Source organism: Capsicum annuum, chromosome 8 (genome assembly GCF_002878395.1).
Source record: "Capsicum annuum cultivar UCD-10X-F1 chromosome 8, UCD10Xv1.1, whole genome shotgun sequence".
NCBI lineage: Eukaryota > Viridiplantae > Streptophyta > Magnoliopsida > Solanales > Solanaceae > Capsicum > Capsicum annuum.
In genome coordinates this window covers 28,688,830-28,711,659 of record NC_061118.1, presented here as the reverse complement: position 1 = coordinate 28,711,659, position 22,830 = coordinate 28,688,830, and the positions used below count along the sequence as shown (strand labels likewise).

Here is a 22,830-nt window from a genome sequence, read left to right as displayed (position 1 = left end):
TTGGTGATTTCTACGGGCGAATAAAAGATATTATAGAAGTGGAATACCGCAAAACACCTTTAAAGTGAACTGGACTATTCAAATGTGAATGGTTTGACCCAAGTATGGATGTTGGTGTTAAAAAGAATAATTAGTATAAATCGGTTGATATTAACCATTATCGCCAATATAAAAAATATGAACCTTTTATTTTGGCAATGCAAGCAACTCAAATGTGTTATATGTCTTATCCTAGCAAGAAAAAGGACAAGGATGATTGGGTAGCTGTATTGAAGATCACACCGTGAAATGTTGTTGAATTACCCGATGAGGAAATTGAGACAGCTACAGAACTAAATATTCCATTTCAAGTTGAAGAAGTTCAAGTGTACGAGATAGACATGAATGTTGCCACAGATGAAAGCATACACTTACATGATGGAAATGGTGACTTAATTGAAATGGATGAAGTCACTAATGATGGTTTATTACAAGAACATCATGATAACCAAGAGGATGCTACAGAAGAAGGGTATGAAACTGAGGAAATAGAGGAAGATGAAGAGAAAGATTTGAAAGAAGAAACAGATAGTGATTAGTTCTTGATAAAAAATATGCTATTGTATCTTATTTTTATTTTGTGAGCATCCATTTTGTCGAACTAGTATCATTTTCTTTGTCTCGTTGTTTACACAAAACTTGTTGCTTCAACTAGTTTTATGCTCTACTTCTCAATTTTTTACTCTTTCATTTCTCATTCATTTTTTTATGCTACAACTGTGCTTTTACATTTTCTAATACCTTATCTATATATTGTTGTTTTCTTATCTTGGTATTATTAAGTTTTCATATTATTTTCACTTTAAATAATACAGTCTTTTTTATAGATATGGCTAGAGGTCGAGGTCGCGGAAGCACAAGGCGTGGAGGCAAGTCTGCAGTTAGGAGTAATAATGATGTTACTGCAATCGTACCTACTGTTCCCACTCCTACTATTGTTACTTCTCAAGATGAGGTCATAGGTGGTCAAAATAATACAAATTAAGTTCAACCATTGATTCCTTAAATTAGATCAACGGTTCAAACTTCTGGTGATGGTAGCAACCATACAACTCCTGAATTATCTCCGACTGCTCTAAATCAGATCAACAAAACAAGAGAAGGTACATCTACTCTAAGAAACCAAATAGGTGAGCGTTTTAACCAATCTACTTCATCCTTAAAAATGGCTGAACACAATTAACTTCTGGTATGCTTTCTGTCTACATATATATATAAATTTTCTTTTTTTTGGTTAATTATCTGTTGTTGGTTCTTCATTTGAGAGTTATTGTGGACGGAATTACAATGGAGTATTTTGTAGTATTTTGGTGGTTCTGCTGGTAGTTCATGATCTATTGGTGGTTCTTGTTGTGAGTGTTTTGGTGATTCTGTTGGTGGATTTTGTTCTATTGTTGGTTCTTCATTTGGGAGGAGTTCTTATAAGAAGAATTACAATGGGAGTATTTTGTTGTATTTTGGTGGTTCTGTTGGTGATTCTTGATCTGTTGGTGGTTCTTGTTGTGAGTATTTTGGTAGTTCTTATTATGTTAGTTGTTCTTGATCTGTTCTTTGTTCTTGTTGTGAGTATTCCAATGTTACATGGGATTCTAGAATGACAGTGAGGTATGTTGCTGTGAGGTATTTTGTTGGATAGGATTTCAAAATTAAAATATTATATGATGTTGTGATTTTTTGTGCAAAATTTTCATCTTCTTTCCACTTTAACAAGTATAGTTTTTTTAATAGATATGACTCGAGGAAGAGGTACAGGTCGAGGAAGCATAGGGCATGCAGGCAAGTCAACAGCTAGGACTAATATGCCTGTTCGTACTGCAAACATGCCTACTATTCCCACTCCTACAGTTGCACCACAAACAGCTGGTGGCGTAGGTGCTCCAACTTTTAATCATGGTAGTACGTCTCCTACTACTCCAAATCAGACCAACCCAACAACTGTAGGTACGTCTTCACAAACCAACCAAGTAGGTGATGACGTATCTCGTAGCAATACAAATGGAGAAAGTAATTCCAGTTGGAGCCATGTGCGGACCCTTGTTACTATAACTTCTACAAGGTTAGTCCATTTCTTCTCTGTTATTATTATGTATTATTTTTTATTTATAATAACCTCTAAATAATGTCTTCACATTGATATAGATTGCAACTTTCTAAAGCATGCTCCAATAAGATACACGAGTCTTTCAAAAGTGAACTTGATCACAATGGAATCAATTGGAAAGGTGTATCATATGACATAAAAGATGGCTATTTTGGGGAATTCAAGGTATACATCTTCATCATAATTGATTTTGTAAAGTGTACTCATTTTTATAAATACGATATTAATGTGTTATCTTGGAAATTTATTTCAGAAACACTTCTATTGGGATTCTTCCATTACTGATGCTGCTGTAAAGAAACACTGGAAGAGTAAGGCAGCAACTATGTATAGAAATTTCATTGCTAAAATCAAAGATAAAGGGAATAGGAAAGATTTTATACATGAAGATGTCTGGGAAAGTTGGAAGCGACTTTGGGGAAATCCAAAGTGTATTGAAAAGTCCAAAATAAATGCACTGAATCGTCATGGAGCCAAAGATGTCGCTGCTGGAACTCATATGGGAGGATCTATCTCAATTGGAGGGTACCAAAAAAGACTTGTAAGTATATATTTCAACTATTAAACTATAATTTGTTGTGCGACAGTCTAAACTTATTTCAATGTTATGTTATTGTTGTATTTCTGTTTATTATTTATCTCAAATACTGATCACTTCTCACTGTTTCTGTCTCCTATGTTGTATTTGGTATGTTATGTTCTATTGTTGTCTTGTAACCTGAAAAACTGCAATGTAAACTGTGCTTTTATGTCGCAGAGTGGTATATTACTGAGGATTCATATATTTACATGCTCTTTGAGATGTATTGGGTAGAATCAAGACCTTATGATTCTGGAAATTACTTGTTTGTTTTATGTGATTGGTTTTCATCTTATATAACCTTTACACTGGAATCTGACTAGAAATTTCCAAATGTTCATTATTAGCATATGTTCTCAGTATTTTTGATGCAATAAAATTTAGTAATTCTTTCCAGTCATTGCTTAGTAGGAACAATGTAAATAGGATAACATAGTTCTGACCATACGACTAATAATATTTACCTAATGACCAACTACGTTCCAGTTGAATTATGGCTTTACAAATATTTCTGGCTTATATGAAATGTACCAGTAGTTTTGTTCTAGTACAATGCTCAACACTTCTTTTTTACAGGCTACTGAAATGGGTCGAGATCTGACACCAAGTGAATTACATTTGCATATTCACACACATGGTCATGATGGAAAATCTTTCATTGATGAACGTTCCCAAATCGTCCATGTAAGATTAAATCTTAATGTAGTAGTTTACTTAATTCTCATTTTTTAGTTTAAAGTACTTTTTGGTATCTAATCATTTGTAAGTACAATCCGTAATAATTTGACTTCCACTATTAAAGGAAAGATTTAAAGAAATATTACGAGTAAAAATATTATCAGAATCTATTATTGATCAAATTGAAGCATATTACCAAGCTGCCGGAGGAGAAATGAAGCAAAGAGTATTTGGTCTTTGCTTTGAGGCCAAAGGCTACTATGGACAAACTCTGTGTATTTCTTGTGGAAAGACTTCATCTTCAGCTTCACATGAATAGGTACTAGATACAGATTAGGATTTGGATGAGTGTGTGAAGCAATTGTTTCCCGCACTTAACAATCAATTTTTTCTTATTGTCATTGAAGAGGTACAGAAGTTGGTTTCTTCACTATCAGTTGTCACACCTCCGGCTACTCCTTTGGATGATCTTGATTCCTTAAATGATGATTGCAATGATCTTGATCAGTTGTGATACTTTTGACGATCAGTGCATTGGTTTTTGATGGTCTATTTTGTTGGTTTTTGATGGTATATTTTATTGAAAAGTTTAAAATTGTTCAACAAAAAATTACACTTGATGGATGTAGGTATTGAGGATGTTTTGGACATACTTATGTGTTTATATGTTGCTATGTTTGGTATTGAGGATGTTTATACTTTTTCTATCTATATATGGGTTCTTTTATATGTATGTTGGATATTATAAGAAGATTTTGCTATCTATATATATGTGGTTTTTTTATATGAATATTGGGTATTATAACAATTTTATAATATTCTATTAATATTCAAAATACAAATAAAAATATATTGAAAGAAAAGTAATGACGACAGATTTAGCGACAAAATTACTCATTGCCAAACTAAAACATTTGCAAAGAATTGAGGAAAATATTTTGTCACAAAAATTGGAAAATTTTAGCGACGAACTAGTAATGAAATATTTGGTCAGGAAATAATCAAAATGACGAAATACAACATGAAATTAGTAACGACACTTATAAATATAACAACAAATATATTCGTTGCTAAAATATAGCAACGGATATAGGACGTCCCTATTCCTTTGCAAATCTAGCAATGGATTTTATTTTTCTGTTGCTAAATGGTTAGGAAAGCGTAATATAGCAAAAAATAATATTTTGTCGTTGATCCATCTCTAAATGGATTTAACGACGGATTTCTATTGATTAGCAATGTTATCGGTCTCTTGCTAAACGCGGTTTTTTGTAGTGTTTTGAAACCTTTGTCTAAAATATCTTTGAGTTGCTCTTTCAACTCCGTAAACTCTGCAGGTACCATACGGTATGGCGGAATAGAAATGGGATGACTGTCGAAAAGAAGGTCAATCTCAAATTTTATCTCTCTATCAGGAGGTAACCCTAGGAGGTCTTTTGAAAAACATCTAGAAACGCATTAAAAATATCGACTGACTGAATAGTTGTTGCCTCGGACTTAGTGTTTTTGACTCTAACTAGGTGATAGATGCAACCCTTGGATATTATCTTTTTAGCTTTGAGATAGGAGATAAAATGAATCTTCGGAGATACTGAACTCCCGGACCACTCAAAAACTAGCTCATTAGGAAACAAAAACTTGACCACACAGGTACGACAATCTATAGATGCATAACAAGAACGAAGCCAATCCATACCCAGAATAAGGTCAAAATTGACCATGTATAACTCTATCAATTTAGCAAGTATGAATCTATAAAGAACAGTAATAGGATAATCTCTATACACCTGTTTAGCAACAACTGACTCCCCTACTGGTGTGGAGACTAGGAAAGGCTCAGGAATCTTTTTGGGACTTATTTTGAAATTAATAACCACCAGTGGGGTCACATAGGAGATACTTGACCTGGGGTCAAATAACATATGAACATAAAAAAAAGACGTGGAGCATACCAGTAACAACATCGGGAGAGTCCTCCTTCTCCTGATGGGATGGTAAGGCACAAAATCTGTCTGGCACTGACTGCCAGTTGTGCTAGATGAAGTGCCCTGAACAGGCGTGGGACGAGGGACAGGAGCTGGTGTACTAGTATTCTGTGCCTAAGGTCCGGCATCTCTATTCCCCTTCCTAGCATGTAGACAATCTCTAAGTTTGTGGCCCTGCTTGTCACAAACAAAGAAACCCCTCAAATCTGCAAAACACTCACCAGGATAATCCTTCCACACTTAGCACAAGGAGGATAATGGGGCCTGTTACCAACACTGTTATGCGACCTACACATAAAAGACATGCCTTCTTACTCCTTCCTACCTCTAGGCATGGGAGCACTAGCTGATGAAGACACTGGAATAGATGGATGTAGCTAAAACTAAGGGCGGTTTTCTCTATAGAACCTAGGTTGACTATACTCATACAGCTCAGATCTATCCCTTTTGTTACCCCTCGCTCTATCTCTCTCCCTTATCTTATCCACCTCTATTTGCTATGCATGCATCATCATCCTAGATAGATCCATATCACGATGCAGCATTGCAATCCTACACTATTTCAGCACCAAACTAGAAACGCTTATCATGAACTTGCTCATACTAGCTCGGGTGTCAGAAATTAAATCAGGAGAATACTTGGCCAACTGGTTGAACTTCAAGCAGTACTCCTTAACAGTTATGGAGCCCTGCCTCAAGTTTATAAACTCCTTAATCTTTGCTTCCCTCATCTTTAATATGTAAGATTCCAACTCAACACTTTCTTCCTCAGAAAGATGCATCACCTGCGTGATCTTTCTCACCTTCTCAAAGTACAACTATGGGTCCTCACCTGACTTGGACATATTAAAGTGTGGTGGATTTATCTGTATGAAATTATGAATCCTAGCCGCAGTTATATAACCTACCTGCTGATCTGTAACTGCAGCTTGGTTATTGGCCTGAACATTAGCGGTGACTGCTTGGGCTAATGCCTAAAAGGCCACCCAAAACTCAACATGAGACACAGTCTCATTAAAAGGATCAATAGGTGAGGGTTGCTCATCATCGTTTTTGTGGGCATTCACTCTTCGGAGAGGCACTTTTTGAAATAGAAGAGCATGAATTATTAGATGAGAGGGACAACTGTAGGAATGATAGAATCTAAAAGAAAGAAATAATTTTTTCCAAAAATTTCTTGTAGACTCTTAAATAAAGATGTGGTGCGCTACACAACGATGATCAAGACTCTACTCAACACGGCTTGTCAAACTCCCTAGGACTCCTTTAAAACCTGTCTCTAATACTAAATTTGTAATGACCCAAAATCACCTCCTGATATGTCAAATGGTGCTTAGGGCTACAAGTAGCCCCAAGCTAACCGTTTGAGCCTATCACTTCTCGTAATAACTCATTCAAGAAGGAATACATAAAACACTAGCACTGTCATAGGAAACAAAAGGAAATACGAAGGTAAACTCGGTCCAAACGACCATAAAATTGGAAATCTCAACATAACCATAGTCTGTTAACTAGTTTGAGAAAGCCTTTACTACTCCATGAACTCGAGAACTATTGGGATAGGTACCCAACTACCTCAAACTAAACTAAAAGTAATAACACAAACACTGGAATACTGAAATGTCTGAAGATAGGTCCTCGAACCATGACGACTCACCATTGTAGAATTATAGACCAAGTTACTAAAAAATCACTGATGAGGCTGGCAATGAGCACCTGATCTCAGATACAGTCAATCATTATCATTATCAAAAAATTCAGAGATCACCCATTATATAGGCTTGGTCTCAGATTCAATGGATCTTTTTCATTATCAATAAAAATAAAGGTGACCTACTAGATAGGCTTTGTCTCAGATTTAAGTATTAGTAGACTCAGCTATCAGAAATTCAGTATCAATAAACTCAGATAGCAGTTATCAGTAAACCCAGTTATCAGAAATCCAGTTATTAGAACTCAGTATTTAGTGTTACTATAATTTCAGTTCTATCTTATGTATTCATACTTGTATCCTAATTCAGTGTACTTACATTATTCAGTCAGTATTGTTCATGCATATGATCCTTTGTATTTAGCCTTACATCATATAGTGTACCATTACATTCTCTTGTATTGGAACATACTTTTCTCTTGTGCTATGGTGTTTTATACCATAGGTTCAGAAGCACAAGATCCAGAGCACCCTTAGCAGTTCAGCTTCCGCCAGCAGCAGTAGACTTAGCAGTGAGTCCTCATCATTCAAGGATGTTCTATTATTTCATTATATCACTAGATTTAGTATTTTAGTAGACGGATTTATTTGGGGGAATTGTCCCATCATCTCCATAGTTCAGATAGTTTAGAGGCTTTCAGGCTAAATGTTTAGATAGTTGTATTAGTATTCAGTTTTCAGTTGTATTTTAGTTTTTGAACCTTATGGAAGGTTTTTCATTAGTTTTTCCATAATTTTACAGTATATTATTTAGTTATTGTAGCAGGTACCAGATAAGGGTTAGCTTGTGTAACGACCCAAAATCACCTCTTAGGATGTGACACGGTGCTTAGGGCTACAAGTAGCCCCAAGCTAACCCTTTGAGCCTATTACTTCTCGTAATAACTCATTCAATATGGAATAAATAAAACACTAGAATAGTCATATCAAAAACAAGGAAATATGAAGGTAATACTCAGTCCAAATGACCACAAAACTGGAAATCTCAACACGACCACAATCTTATAACTAGTCTGACAAAGCATTTACTACTCCTTGAACTCGAGAGCCATTGGGAAAGGTGCCCAACTGACTCAAATTGAACTAAAAGTAATAACATAAACACTCAAATATTGAAATTTCTGAAGATAGGTCCTCGAACGATGAGGACTCACCACTGTGGAGATGAAGACAAAGGTACTCGAAAATCACTGATGAGGCTGGGAATGAGCACCTGAACATACATTAAAAGAAATCTAGCACATAGACGTATCTGTGGATCAGCACTTGGGAATATACTAAGTATGCGGGGGTGTATGCATTTACATAAAATAATATAAATACTCTTAATTCAAATCATGCATGCAAATAGGAATAACTCACATAGCTTGAATAATTCAAAAATGTAAAGCTCATAAATCATGTATAATGAAGTATGTATCATAAATCTCATGGTTCATTATACTTTGGCTTTAAATCTGTGATATCCTCTTTTCCTGATACTCATAGGATGAAGAAAGCTTTAAACAATACTTTCAACTCATGCATATATCACATGGAGAGAAAAACTTCTTTATTGTTCAAAAACTTATAACTCTTTTGAACTTAAACACTTGGAACTCGGAATCATATGACTTTGGTTTAAAAACTAATTATCAACTCTTATTAGTAGAGAAAACTACTTCCTTCTTTGGAAAATACTCAAAAGTAATTCGTTCATTTTAGAAAATATCTCATCTCAAAGATTTAGGGAAAATATTCTATCTCAATGGAAAATACTTTAGTTTATGGAGGTTCTCTTAATCGACATAAACCATGTGAGCTTCATGGAGTCGAGCATCTTGTCCTCCAACAGAAGAAACCTCACATTGGGGAGAAGTGTAATACTCTTGCCAAAGAGTACAACCTCAACTCAATGATAACTTATCTCGGCCTCGAGCCCAATCATCTTGGCCTTAGACCTAAATTCTCAAACCTATGATGGCACGTAGTTCTGGGGTAAGAAACTATAGTAACTTAGCCAACTCAGTGCTAAATACTACTCCCTTTAGTTTATCTTGCTCATCTAATGGAAATCCACTTTTAAACTAATCTCATGGTTCACAAGAACCCAATAATCAAATCTATAATCTCATGTAGTAGAGTGGATTTCAAAACTCTATGACATTAGGTAAAATCATTTCTTAATAAATCTCAAAATACTCAAATCAGGGGTGCTTATAGCACAATAGTTCATAAAATTGAAAGTCTCAAGTAGGGCTTAATGAACCATAATTCAATCTTAAGTTAAAACTCATCATAATGTATAATAGATAGCATATAGATTCATAAATCATATAGAATCTGGAATTTACATTAATTTAGCTCACAATCTCAACATACTCATATACTTCAATATCTCAAACATTTCAACTATTAACTTCTCAAGGATTAAAATCATGGATTATAGACCCAGTTGTAATTTCTCAAGAAAACATGTAAAAATCATGCCATTAGACTCTCAATTCATGGGATCTACCAAAAGCTTGCAACTAATAACAATGGGTGAAAAACCCTATTTCAATTTCATGTAAAACCTCATGAGTTGCAAACAATTATAGTTTAAATAAGCCTTTGGGCACAAGGGTGAAAGGATTACCCATGTTCAAAATCCCACATACCTTAGATGATGAAATTTGATGAACAAGCTTGCTTCAAACTCTTCTTCTTACTCTTGAGAGAGGGTTCTTGAAACCCTTGAACTTGGAGAACTTAAATCTCAACTCAATTTTTAGAATCTATGGTGCGTTCTTAGATTTCTTAAAGAAGGGTTTTAGATTTGATCTTGAGGAAGTAACCCTAGCTCTCTTGTGTTATGGATGATGAATGAAGCCATTTGCTTCATTTGGAATATATCAGGGTATAAAAGAGTGGAAAGACCAAAAATCCCTTTTAAAAAACTAAGTTAAAAATACTGAATGGGGGCTACGACGGTCGAAGCGATGGTCCGTCGCTAGCTTAACGGCCCGTTGGATCGTCCGTTGCCGTCGGTTAGAAAAAGAACACAATGGCTTGATGTGACTGTTGAAGCAACGGTTTGTCATATCCTTGGTGGTTCATTGGATCATCCTCCACATGTTGGAAAGGATGAGACCACACTGCCTCAGTGGCGGCTGTCTCAACAATGATCCATCGCAGCATTTACGGTCCGTCATCCTGGCCATCGCAGTTGGGCCTGGAAAAGGAGTTACTTCCTTTATTGGAACGGTCTGAGTGATGGTCCGTTGCAGACTCAATGGTCCATTGGATCGTCCTTTGCACCTGGGCAGTTCTGACAACTCTCAGTAAAACGGCCATAATTTCTCACCCCGACGTCGAATTCGGACAAAATTGGTTGGAAAGATAATTCAATTATCTACATGAAAAAAGTAAAATTTAAGAAAATTCTATATGGTTTAAACACCAATCACTTGGGAAGTCTCTTCTCAATCTTTTAGGGCCGGAATTACACTTTACTTGACACGCTCTAAGGCTCGGACTACGAGAGAACTTTGTTGGGTCTTACAACTTGTGGTCCTTTGGAATTATAAGCACCATGTAGTTTTTATGGTACCAGACTCGGGGCGTTACAACATCATTATTTTCTAAGTTTCTCAAAGGAAAGATTAATATCTTTGCCTCTTTGTTTTTAAACTTTGTTAAAGATCGGAAATATATTTGATATTGGAAATTACTATGGGTGTGGTTACACCTGCCTTGCCCATTATTCAAGGACAAATATTCCTAATGTGGGAGACTAAAACACCCTGGTTTCTTGACCTTAAAAAATTTCATAGAATTCTATTCTCTGGATCCAATAAAACTCATGGGTACGAGCCGTATGTTGGGATATGTATGGTAGGATCCAGGCGTATGCTGACCAGTGTAGGTTGGTGGGATGGATTTTGGTTACTGGAATGGATATGACTTAGAGGTATGAGTCATATTAGTGGTTACAGATTATTTGGTTAATTAACTTAATCTTAGACTCTATTAGTTAGGTTGGATATGAGTATGAGTGGATCACCATGATCCATAAGCCAGGGTACTAGTCGTACCCATGACTCGTATAGTGGACAGTGTCTAAATATTCCTTAGGTTTAATTTTCCAAAGGTACGAATGAAGGGTACAAATCGTATGCATTTGTTACAACTTTTTTTGATGAGTCATATGTTGGAAAATATTGGATCCAGAGGTTGAGGCTATGATATAATTAGAGGATACCACTCGTATTAAAAGGTATGACTCGTAGGGGTCAGTCATACCCCTGGGGTGAGATTTTATGCAACTTCAGTGAGGGTATTCTGGATATTTCCTTACTTATCCCATTAAGGTTCCACGACTTCTAACCTACTTGGAAAGTTATTTACCCTATTATTCTATTTATTAATACTTAGAAACTCTTCTAAACACTGTATAATTCTCTCAAAAGCATTTGGGAAAAGGAAGCTAGGGTTTAAGCTAGAGAATTGATTTAGGTATTGTCTTGGTGATTTCTTTCCATAATCATCTTGGTTTACGGCATGTTCTCTTCCCTCATTTTTAATTCTAACTAAAAGTATGGTTTTATGAATGTTTTCATGACCTCATTGATTGTATGATCTTAGTTTTCAAATATGAATTAGGGTTTTTGATATTAAATGGTTGGTTATGGTTTTCCATGGTTTTAATTATTATTTATATGCATTAATGCTTATTTTAGATAGTCAAATTGCATGAGATTTTTTTAATGGTAATTGGAATTGGTTTTGGTTATATTACCCTCCAATGTGTTTGACAAAATGCTTATAAACATGTTTTCATTGTATTGAATACTTTTAGTGGAACTCTCGCTTTGTTTAAAACATAGTAAAGGAATTATGTATGGTTTAAATGGCTTGGAAAGGTAAATGGCTAAATGGTTATGCTTGTGGGGTATATGGAATCCCCAAATTGTTTAATATGGTAAATGGAAGGGCAATTGGAAGTCCCCTTAAACCTATATTTCGTTGTCTATCGAAAGTACTTTCAAGTATGGTCGGTATGAAGATACCACCAGTAAATGGCCTTGATTAATAAATTGTAAATGGATTTGTTGGTTGCTTGGTAATGATTTTAATTTGGCAATAATGACAAGATGTGTAGCAAAGCCATGGAAAGTGGAGGTCCTGGGGGGACCAATACTTCAAACTCATATTTTCCGATGTGAGGTCGGTCTTGGTGACCATGTGCATGATGTCACACTATATTTTTGGGGATGTAATAGTCATCCCTGGTTTTCTTCCTTGGTCATGCAACTTTATGCACTGGGTCCTTTTCAGCAGGAGAAGCTAAACCAATATACCCCATGGGTGGTTTGGACGGCAAAGGTACACAACCCAGGTAAAGGTTTTAAATGCATGCTAAACTCGGTCCCCTTTCCTGACATTTTATATACATATTTATAGTTTTATGCATATGGTTGGTTTTACTTGATTTATAAATGGCATTATTTTATACTTTTCCTGAGATCATACTAGTGTTCACATGCTAACCTGTCTACTGGTGGCTATATACCCATGCTATGTAGGAACCGACCGTTCTAATCCTCCTACTTAGTGATTGACTCGGGGATCAATATTTGAAAAGAAGTGGTGAGCTTCCATCCTTTTAGAAAGCTCTATTTCATGTAATGGATATTTCTAGACACTTTGATTTTATTTTGGATATTGGTTTTGGCCATGGTTGGTGGCATGTCCCAACCAAATTTTATTACTCTTTTGGTTAAAGGCTTTGTGGTACTGCTATGGGTTGGAATAGACGGGATCAGTAAAGCTATCAGCATTAGCATTGGTATTGGTATTGAGGCTGGCATCTTTGAACATAATTCTCACTGTTCCATCGTATTTTATTTTTGGATTAATTATATTATATTTTAGAATCTCTTTGGTTATGGCTAGGTTTATGGCCCTTGATTTGGTATTAGTTTGGTATTGTTGGATTATTTGTATGGGATGGTTGGACTCGATTGGGTCAGTCATGCTTCTGATCATATCCTAGAGTCTTCATGTGAGTTGTTACACTATCTTGTTACAGGCTCAAAATTCAGTTAACTCAGGGCAGGCGGTTGAATGTTGGTTTGGGTTACGGGGGTGGTCACCGGTCCTAGTCGGACTTGGGACTCCCATTATAACAAGGCCCCCATTCGGCTCATGTCAGTCTAGCTCACTCCTGGAACTAAATATATATAGTTAACACATAATCCTGGTTCACTCATGGAACCAAATATAGAAAGTCAACATAGAAGCCTAGTTTAGTCAAAGAACTATCACACTCACTTGTACCTTGTACACACATGCTAAGGGTCTTATAGTTTCCTACTAGCCATGACCTATAGTGGACGCACTCTAGTCCATGTAATATAATCTACAAATCTAGTGCCTACTACTGATATATGACCAATCCCATAAAGATGACCAATGTCTGTACATCCCTCTATAATCAATCTATATCTCAAAAATCATAACCACAATGATAGCAATTATCACACTTGTAAAACCAAAAACCTTTTAATGTTATTTCATGCCATGTAAACACTTAGGATATCAGCTATTCATTCACCTTCCCGGAACATGCATAGTAACAAGCATACAAAGAAATGTTAACATTCACCCATAACCCTGAAATGCTCTAACAAACTTGAGTCATGCCTTTTCTTACAACCTACATTTGATTGTGGTCTAAAAAATTTATTCAATATATTATCAAAAAAATTACCTACCATATCATGTATTATAACCTAATTCTACAATCCAAGGAAAATTTCATGATCGTCCATCCTATTATAGGACTTTCTACCCTTATTCTTCCACCTTAGTCCTTCTAATTTCGTGGTTGCAATGGTGAATTATAGACATACAAGGGTAATATAACAATTTTTAACCAAATTCCAAGGGTTTTCTACCCAATTCACCAAGTTTCACCAAGAAAATTAGTTAAGTCATTTTAAATCCTCCCTAAAACCGCACAAATAGTGAATTTATGAGTTAATAATTAAAAAATCTAGTTAATGGAAAGGATTAACTTACCTTTTAATAATTAAAAAACTAGTTAATGGAAATTACTAACTTACCTTTACAAAGAGTTTTGATGGAAAATTAATGAAATTCATCCAAATATGCCACAATTATCCCCAAAACAAATTTGGGATGAAAATGACATTTTTGGGATATTTTCTACATTAATAAGCATATATCCCATTATAAAAGTGTCGCTATAGCAGGCTAACTACAATGGTTGGATTGACCAAAGTTGACTCCCTCGATAGCGATGTAGTGCTAGCACCATGAAGCCTGCTATTGAGGGTAAGGTAAGGAAAAAACTTTGGATTGCTCCTACATTTTCCTTTTTTGTAATGCACCCTCAGATTGCGACATCCCAAACACGCATTTTTATGTTAAGATCAATATCAATAATTTTGCTTATCTGGATTAGCTTCTAAAAGATCTCATGGATTACTTATTATCTTGACAACCATTAAATCACCTTAAATTAACATTTGACTAATCTATTCCCAGATATAACATGCCATGCATATATTTTATCCAAGACTAGACTAGCCTAAATATTCTAGCTTCTAATTTGGGGAAAACCTTAACAAAAATTTTGGCATGCTAGTCTCAACAATAACAATTGAAAGAGTCATTGTAACAGATACTACTTTATATATCATTGTTCCCCAAAAAATTAAATAAGAAAAATAAGGAAAGTATGAAGGAGGTAATACTTCTATCCTCAAACAACAGAGGATACTTGGTTGGCTTGTCTCTCTCAGTTTTCCAAGTTGCTTTCTCAACTAGATAATGATTCCATAAGACCATTTCGGACTGGATGTTGTTCATTCTGAATTCAAAAGTCCTGATCAAGAATTAAATTTGGCTTCTTATCATATGAAAGATTCTTACTAAGAAAAATTAAATCTCATTTAAGAATGTACTCCCCGTCACCATGATATTTCTTAATCATTGACACATAAAATATTGGATGGACTTTGATAAGCTTGGTAGAAATAACAATATGTAATATATGGGGTCTACATCATTTAAAACCTAATATCGACTATATTAAGAGTTAAGCTTATCTTTCTTTCCAAGCAGCATAAATTCCATCATAGGAGATACTTTAAACAAAACTATCTAACTGGGTTTCAATGACATATCCCTCACCTTATGATCCACATACTTTTTTTGCCTACTATAAACTGCTAACAACTTTCTTTGAATTGATCTCACATTTTGTTGAGCTTACTTCATCATGTCTGTTCCCAAAGGCTTCACATCATCAATTTCAAACCATCCTTTAGTTATCTACACCTTCTCCCATTGAGTGTTTTAAATGGAGCCATATCAATGCTTTAATGATAAGTGTTATTGTATGAAAACTCACACAACAATAAAAGATTATCCCAAAAACCACTAAAGTCAATTTCCTATGTCTTTAATATATAATCAAACACCTGAATATTTCCTCAAATTTCCCATCAATTTGAGGATAGAGAGCAATGTGGAAGTCAAGATTAGTGGTTAAATCGCCATGTAGTATGTCCCAAAACATAAAAGTGAATTATGTACCCTTATTATAATTGATGGATATTAGCACCCCATACAACCTTAATGTGTCCTTAATATAATCTTGGCTAACTGCTTCGAGCCGTATTAAACTGTAAATATGATGAAATGAGTTGACTTAGTCAGCCTATGTACTATGACCCAAATTGTGTCATGTTGCCCCAGTTTCTTAGAAATACCCACTATGACATCCATAAATATCCTCTCTTATTTCATCATGGGAATGGGCACCCCCCCAAAAGTAAAACAACAAACCTTTGATACTTGTATTTCCCCTATTAAGGAATATGGTATTTAGGAACATACTCAACTATATCCTGCTTCATCCTAGGCCACCAATAGAGTTGTATTAAGTTATGGTACATATTGGTTGCACTCAATGAATAGAGTATCAAGAACCATGAGCTTCTACAAGAAAACCTTATTCCAACAACATTACTCAAGCAAAAAGTGTGGCGTCGGAAACCTTGCTACAGACTACCTTGTTCAAAAGTTTATTTAACTTCACATCTTCAAACTTTATGGCCTTGATCTAATTGAAGAATGTTGACATTACCTCTACATTTGCCAACACTCCACCCTTTTTACAAACAAATAATTGCATAAATTGTTATAATAGAGTCTAAAACTCTCTATCAAAGGATTTCATTGGCACCTTCATGCAAGACAGACTACCCATACTTATAGCTTCCATATCAATACGTCTTCCACCATATTTGCCATACTGAAATGGTATTGGATGGTTACATCATAATCCTTCAACTATTCTGTCCACCTTGTCTATCTCAAATTCAAATCCATTTAAGTGAAAATATGCTGCAAACTACAATGATTTGTGAAAACTTCACAATTGACACCATAAAGGTTGTGTCTCTAAATATTAAGTGCAAAGATCACTGCTGCCAACACCAAATCATGGGTTGGATAATTCTTCTCATGATGATTTAATTGCCCTTAAGAATAGGCAATAACATTCCTATCCTGCATTAATGATATGCAAAAATTAAACCCTCTTTAAGAAGTATATTCAATGGTTGTCTAATATATAGACCAATAAAGATTAAGGTAAAATTCCATAGGGAATATGGTGAACACTAAGTCATTTATTAGTAAGATGAATTTTAGTCTATGATTTTTTGTAAAAATAGAGTTTGTACGGAGTGATTTGGAATCAATATCTAAATTGTTTTAAGCAACAATCATCAATTTAAAGAAATATGATTCACTAGAGAAAAAAAACAAGGATTGCATTCACCATGACTCTATAACACTTTTGACTTAATAACATTAATAGATTCCTTTAATATAAGTAATATGAGACAATTGAATTCTAATGTACATCTAAACATTTATAACCTTATGAGAGATTTTCCCCTTAAATCCATCAACTTAAAGAGAAAGAATTAGAAAACTTAATTTTAGCCTCAAGTTAGTTAATCTTGCTAAAGCATTACTTATTAGATGGAGGTTAAAACTCTGAATCCTTCTTGTTAACCCATTTCCAAATTTTTAAGCTCTTATTTCAATAAAGTAAATCTAGTGTTTTTTCTAATGTTTGCAACCCTAGAAATTAGTAAAGATGAAAAGATTAACAATACATCAATGAACACTAATTGAATTCAATAAAAATCAACCCTAGAGTTGTTATTTCAACATGGTTCCCCCAATCCCTTTGTGGTTTATTTCCACACATAGTTCTAGAGATGAAAGAGTAGTTTATTTCATAATCAAAAAAAGAATTCTAAAAAAGATTAAATTTGATAATTTTATCCTTGACAAAAACCAAGTGAAAACTTCAAAACTCTAAACTTTCAACACTTAAAGAGTAATAACGTATTTTTTTTAATTAACGAAGGACGCTTATTCTAAACCATAAACTAGGTATTTATATACTCTAGATTAATTTGAATCAAAACTTAAATCAGATATAACAGTCTTTGCTTTGATGCATTGGTCTTCATCAAACCTCGAGTGATTCTGCACAATGTTTCATCACAAGTGCAATCATGTTGCACAATCTTTTTAGGTTAATGGACTTGGTGTGATGTCTCATCATAGAATTAATGGTTTATCTAGTCGATCCATCACACTGACCTTTTTATATATTGGTTCTTTCTTGGGGTGACGATTATCATGGTGATTTTTTACACTATTGATGATTAATCAAGTTGGCCATCACATGACCCTCTTTAACATACTTTTCTTCATTTTGAGCATTGATTCCATTTACTTCACTCTAACATAAAAACCATCAAACCTAATAATAGTTTGTTAAAAAATTATGATTATTCGAGGTTAAAAGTATAAAATGTATCATAATGTCACCACCCAAAAACTAAGGTCATGATAGCACTTATCGATAAGCCTTGACAAGTAAGCTAATTACCCAAACTAGTATACAATAAGGAAATCATAACACAAATCCTAAAGCGAGACATCTATATTGAAGTCATACCATACTTGTACAATAATAGAGGAGGTCTGAATAATAATGATACGATAAACCATCCCAAAACATGGTGTCACTGTGTAAGAAAAATCTAAATACAATTTATAACTAGAAAATACAACTGAATTTAATAATTATAAGTCTATCTCTGAATACAAAAAAAGACATCAACTACATAGGAGGAGGTCTAAGGTTGAATTTGGAGTCATAGAATGGCCACAACCTCAAAAATGCCCACAACCAACCACACAAACTTAGTTTTCGCTCGATGCACTCTTACCTACATCTATATTGAAAGGGCACAGTAGGCGGGAGTATGTTCCACTTGTAATTAGTAGGTATCATAATACTGAGAAAAATATAAAATAAGGTAAATAAATATATACTATGAGTATGTCACCTTTAGTAAAAAAATATCCCAAATGGTAGCTCACACCATCTCTACTAATAGTTCAAAATATAGCACATAAATAAGAAAGCAGGTATATAAATAAGACAAAGTAGACATGCATTGAATGAAAAACAAAAGCATAACACTAATATGATGCATAATATATGAAATGAACTAACGATTGTAATGATGATGGTGTGATATGATTGACATTATCGCATAACCTCCGTATACACCTATCAAGCCTTAGAGCTTCTATGTAAGACCCATGGGGAGTTCTAAACCTAGAATACCTTCTCAATACTCAATATCATTCTCAATATCTATATCTCCTCTCCAACTCATGGGCTATAAAGGAGGGTTTTCTAAAAATGTCATTTCTGACAAATCCGTGTTTCCGTAATGGTACCAATATCTCATCAATACATATATGATTTGAGGATGTAATGCTCGTAGTTAAACTAATATGATGATCTCGAGTTGATTCAATACATGTACATGTTAGCTCAGAATCCACTCAATAGATCAACCATCCATGATTTTATATATGCAACATACCATGAGAGTAAAGAAAATACAAGTAAGATATCTCTAATATCACATTAACCCAAACTCGAGTATTTTTATCTTTATGAAAGCAACCAATGTATACCCAAGGCCAATAATATTAGATATGCTCCCCCTCATAGGTAATATGCAATATATATAATCTCAAGCCTCTAATAAAATAACATAAGTCCCCACACTGGCACAAAATAATAATAATAATATCAAAATACAGTTTTTATGATTTTACCATACCCATAGCATGTTTTTAAATATAAATTAACTACTTAGCCCATTCTAAAGAAGTTAAGCCATAACCTACCTCAAAGGAATAAAATCTTGATCCAAAGCCCTTCAACCAGAGCTTTCTCTATTGAATGGCCTCAGAATCAACTAAAAGATACATATATAGAATCTACGCATTAAAATGAAGAAGACTATATCCATATTGCCTATTTTCAAGTCGGGGTCAAAATAGACCCCCTAAATGGGTTTCCAAAACAAAAGGGTAAAACAATAATTTTTTCTTACAAAAACATAACTCATGATTAATGGAGAAAATCCAAGTGAAAAGAGGTTGAAAAAAAGCTTAAATCAAGGAAATTCCTTTTAAGGACTTTAGTGCCAAAATCCCCAAATTCCAATTTTGAAATAATAATTTAATGAGGTATAAATGACAATAATCAAAGTAAAATAATTGAAATAGTGATTTAGATCTTACCCAAGCTTGAGAATAAAAGAAATCATCAAAAACCATCTTAACCCAAAGATTAAAGTGTCAAAAATTAAAGAAAAAACATTTTTATACTTGGTCAACCACTTTAGAGCTTCAAACTATATGCAGGAGGCTGTAGAAGCAATCCCCTACAACTAAAGCAGTCAAAGGTTCTCTTTAGCCGTACTTTCTCTAACTGGCAGGGTCCGCTAAAGCAGTACCCAGTCTGCTAAAGTGTCTGCACAAAATATCAACTTGATAGGCAACTTTCCAATATGTAAAGTTGTCGATCCACCTCTCAAGATTCGTTCAAAACCTCATGAAGGAAAACAAAATTTGTTAATAGACTAAATGTTACATTTCAGACTCAATGACGACATTAAATTTTAAACAGAGGGTATTTTACACAAAATTTACCCCGGGGACCCATTTTCACTAGTTTCCATACCAAGGGTTGAAATAAAATCCAAAAGACATAAAATCAAACCTACCATGCTGGTTTTTCCTACACGTTTAGAAGCATTATATATTATCTAACTCCTTGTATATATTGAGATAGAAAATTGGATGAAACCAATTTCACTGGAGAGAGGACTCGCAGAGCTTTCCGTTGATATATAGTAGATCACCCGGATCATTATGTACAAGGAGTTAGATCACTAGTTTCCATACCAAGGGTTGACATAATATCCAAAAGTTATATTTTCCTGCACGTTTTACGGTTTACTACTATTCACGATTCGATTGGAATGTTCATAACTCGTCGCTCGGGTGTCCGTTTTGGATGATCCACATATAGTTGGAAAGATTATTCGATACTCTACGCAAAGGTGGGCCATAATCTAAGACATTCTGCACGAAAAATTTATAATTCATTCTAGAAGATAGTACAGAACACGTTTACGCACAAAATTTCAATGAAAAATTTCCCAGGGTATTACATCATCCCCCCTTGGAAACATTCGTCCTTGAATGATGCTAGACATGCCAAGATTAGATAGAATAGAGCATACAGCTGAAACCATTCATTAGACTCGTCACCACATTGTTTCTCACTCCGAATGCAACATAGAATATATAAATTCAAGAAACTACACATAATAAATGACAGCTGAACTGCTGCAACTTTTATCAAAAGTGCATGATTTAGGAAAGAACGGTACCTTCGGCTTGATCGGAGTTTGTGAAAAATAGGTGAGGGTACTTGGATCGCATATCCGCCTCAGCTTCCCAAGTTACACCCTCAACAGATTGGTTTCGCCACAACACCTTGACCAAGGGAACTTCCTTGTTCCTTAGTCTTCGGACACTGAAATCAAGAATCTCAATAGAAATCTCATTAAAAGAAATATTTTCTTAAATGTCAGCACTAACAGAGGAATCCACTACCACAACATCGCTAATATGCTTTCTAAGCATGGAGACGTGGAATATTGGATGAACAGATGACAACTCGAAAGGAAACTTAACCTCATAAGCTACCTTACCAACATGGCTAAGAATTTTGTAAGGACCAACATAACGGGGACTAAGCTTCCCCTTCTTTCAAAATCTCTTCACCGCCCTCATGGGTGAAATTTTCAGATACACTAGGTCACCAACTTCAAACTCAAGGTCTCTCTTTCTAACATCCGCATATGACTTCTGACGACTCTGTGCAGTTTTCAACCTTTCCCTAATCAACTTAACTTTTTCCATAGCCTCAAATACCAAATCAGGACCACTCACAGCTGCTTCACCCACCTCAAACCAACCTATGGGTGATCTACACTTCCTCCCATATAAGGCTTCAAACGGAGCCATGCCAATACTTAAGAGGAAACTGTTATTGTAAGCAAACTCTATCAACGGTAAGTGATCATCCCAACTCTCCTTAAAGTCAAGTGCACAAGCTCTCAACATATCCTCAAAGGTCTAGATGGTCCGCTCAGCCTAACCATCGGTCTGCGAATGAAAAGCAGAACTCAAAAGCACTTGGGTACCAAGACCCTTTGAAAAAGCTTTCTAAAATTGCAAAGTAAACTGAGTACCCCTATCCAAAATGATAGACAAGGGAACTCCATATAGTCTGACTAGCTCTTGGGTATATAATCTAGCGTAATCCTCAGTAGTATATGAAGTATGAACAGGAAAGAGATGAGCAGAATTAGTCAACCTATCAACCACAAGCCAAATGGAATCATGATAGCGTCGGGAAGGAGGTAAACAAATCACGAAGTCCATATTTATCTCTTCCCACATCCTGGTGGGAATACTAAAATCTTGCATCATACCACCAGGTCTTTGGTGTTCAACCTTAACCTGTGGAAATGTTTCACACTTAGCTATAAATGCTGCTATATCTTTCTTCATGCCACTCCACCAATAGATTTCCCACAAGTCTCAGTACATCTTGGTGGCACCAGGATGAATAGAAATTATGCCCTGTGTGCTTCAGCCATAATCCTCTGTCTCAGATCATCAATATTTAGGACACACAATCTACCCTGTAATCTCAACACACCATCTCCCTCTTGGGAGAAAACCTCTACTTTTTGGTCCTTGACTAACTCCTTCAGTTTAACCAAACTAGCATCTAAGTATTTCTTTTCCTTCACTTCCGAAACTAAGGAGGATTCGGAACTACTCTGAACCCCTATACTACCTTCAGCAGAATCAAACAACCTAACCCTCAATCTACCCAAATGATGTACATCACGAGCCAACTCTTTCTTACCTTCTAACACATGCGAAACACTACCCATGGACACTCTACTTAGGGCATCCACTAAAAAATTGGCCTTGCCCGGATGGTACAACACACTTATATCATAGTCCTTTAATAATTCTAACTATCGTCTCTGCCTAAGATTTAATTCTCTCCAGGTAAACACATATTGCAGACTCTTATGATCAGTGAAAACATCAACATAGACACCATACAAATAGTGTCTCCAAATTTTCAAAGCAAACACAACAGCAACCAACTCAAGGTCATGGGTGGGGTAATTTTTCTCATGGGGTTTCAACTGTCTAGATGCATAAGCTACCACCTTACTCTTCTGCATCAATA

At 35.1% G+C, this 22,830-nt stretch overlaps 1 protein-coding gene across 1 annotated transcript; it reads left to right on the top strand.

The window, feature by feature from the left end:
* Positions 1–1,769: 1,769 nt before the first annotated feature.
* Positions 1,770–3,717, top strand: LOC107879004. The gene is made up of 5 exons (XM_016726140.1): positions 1,770–2,095; positions 2,179–2,305; positions 2,394–2,681; positions 3,297–3,404; positions 3,523–3,717. The coding sequence occupies exons 1-5, from the start codon at positions 1,770–1,772 to the stop codon at positions 3,715–3,717; spliced, it is 1,044 nt and encodes a 347-aa protein (XP_016581626.1).
* The last annotated feature ends 19,113 nt before the right edge of the window (positions 3,718–22,830 follow it).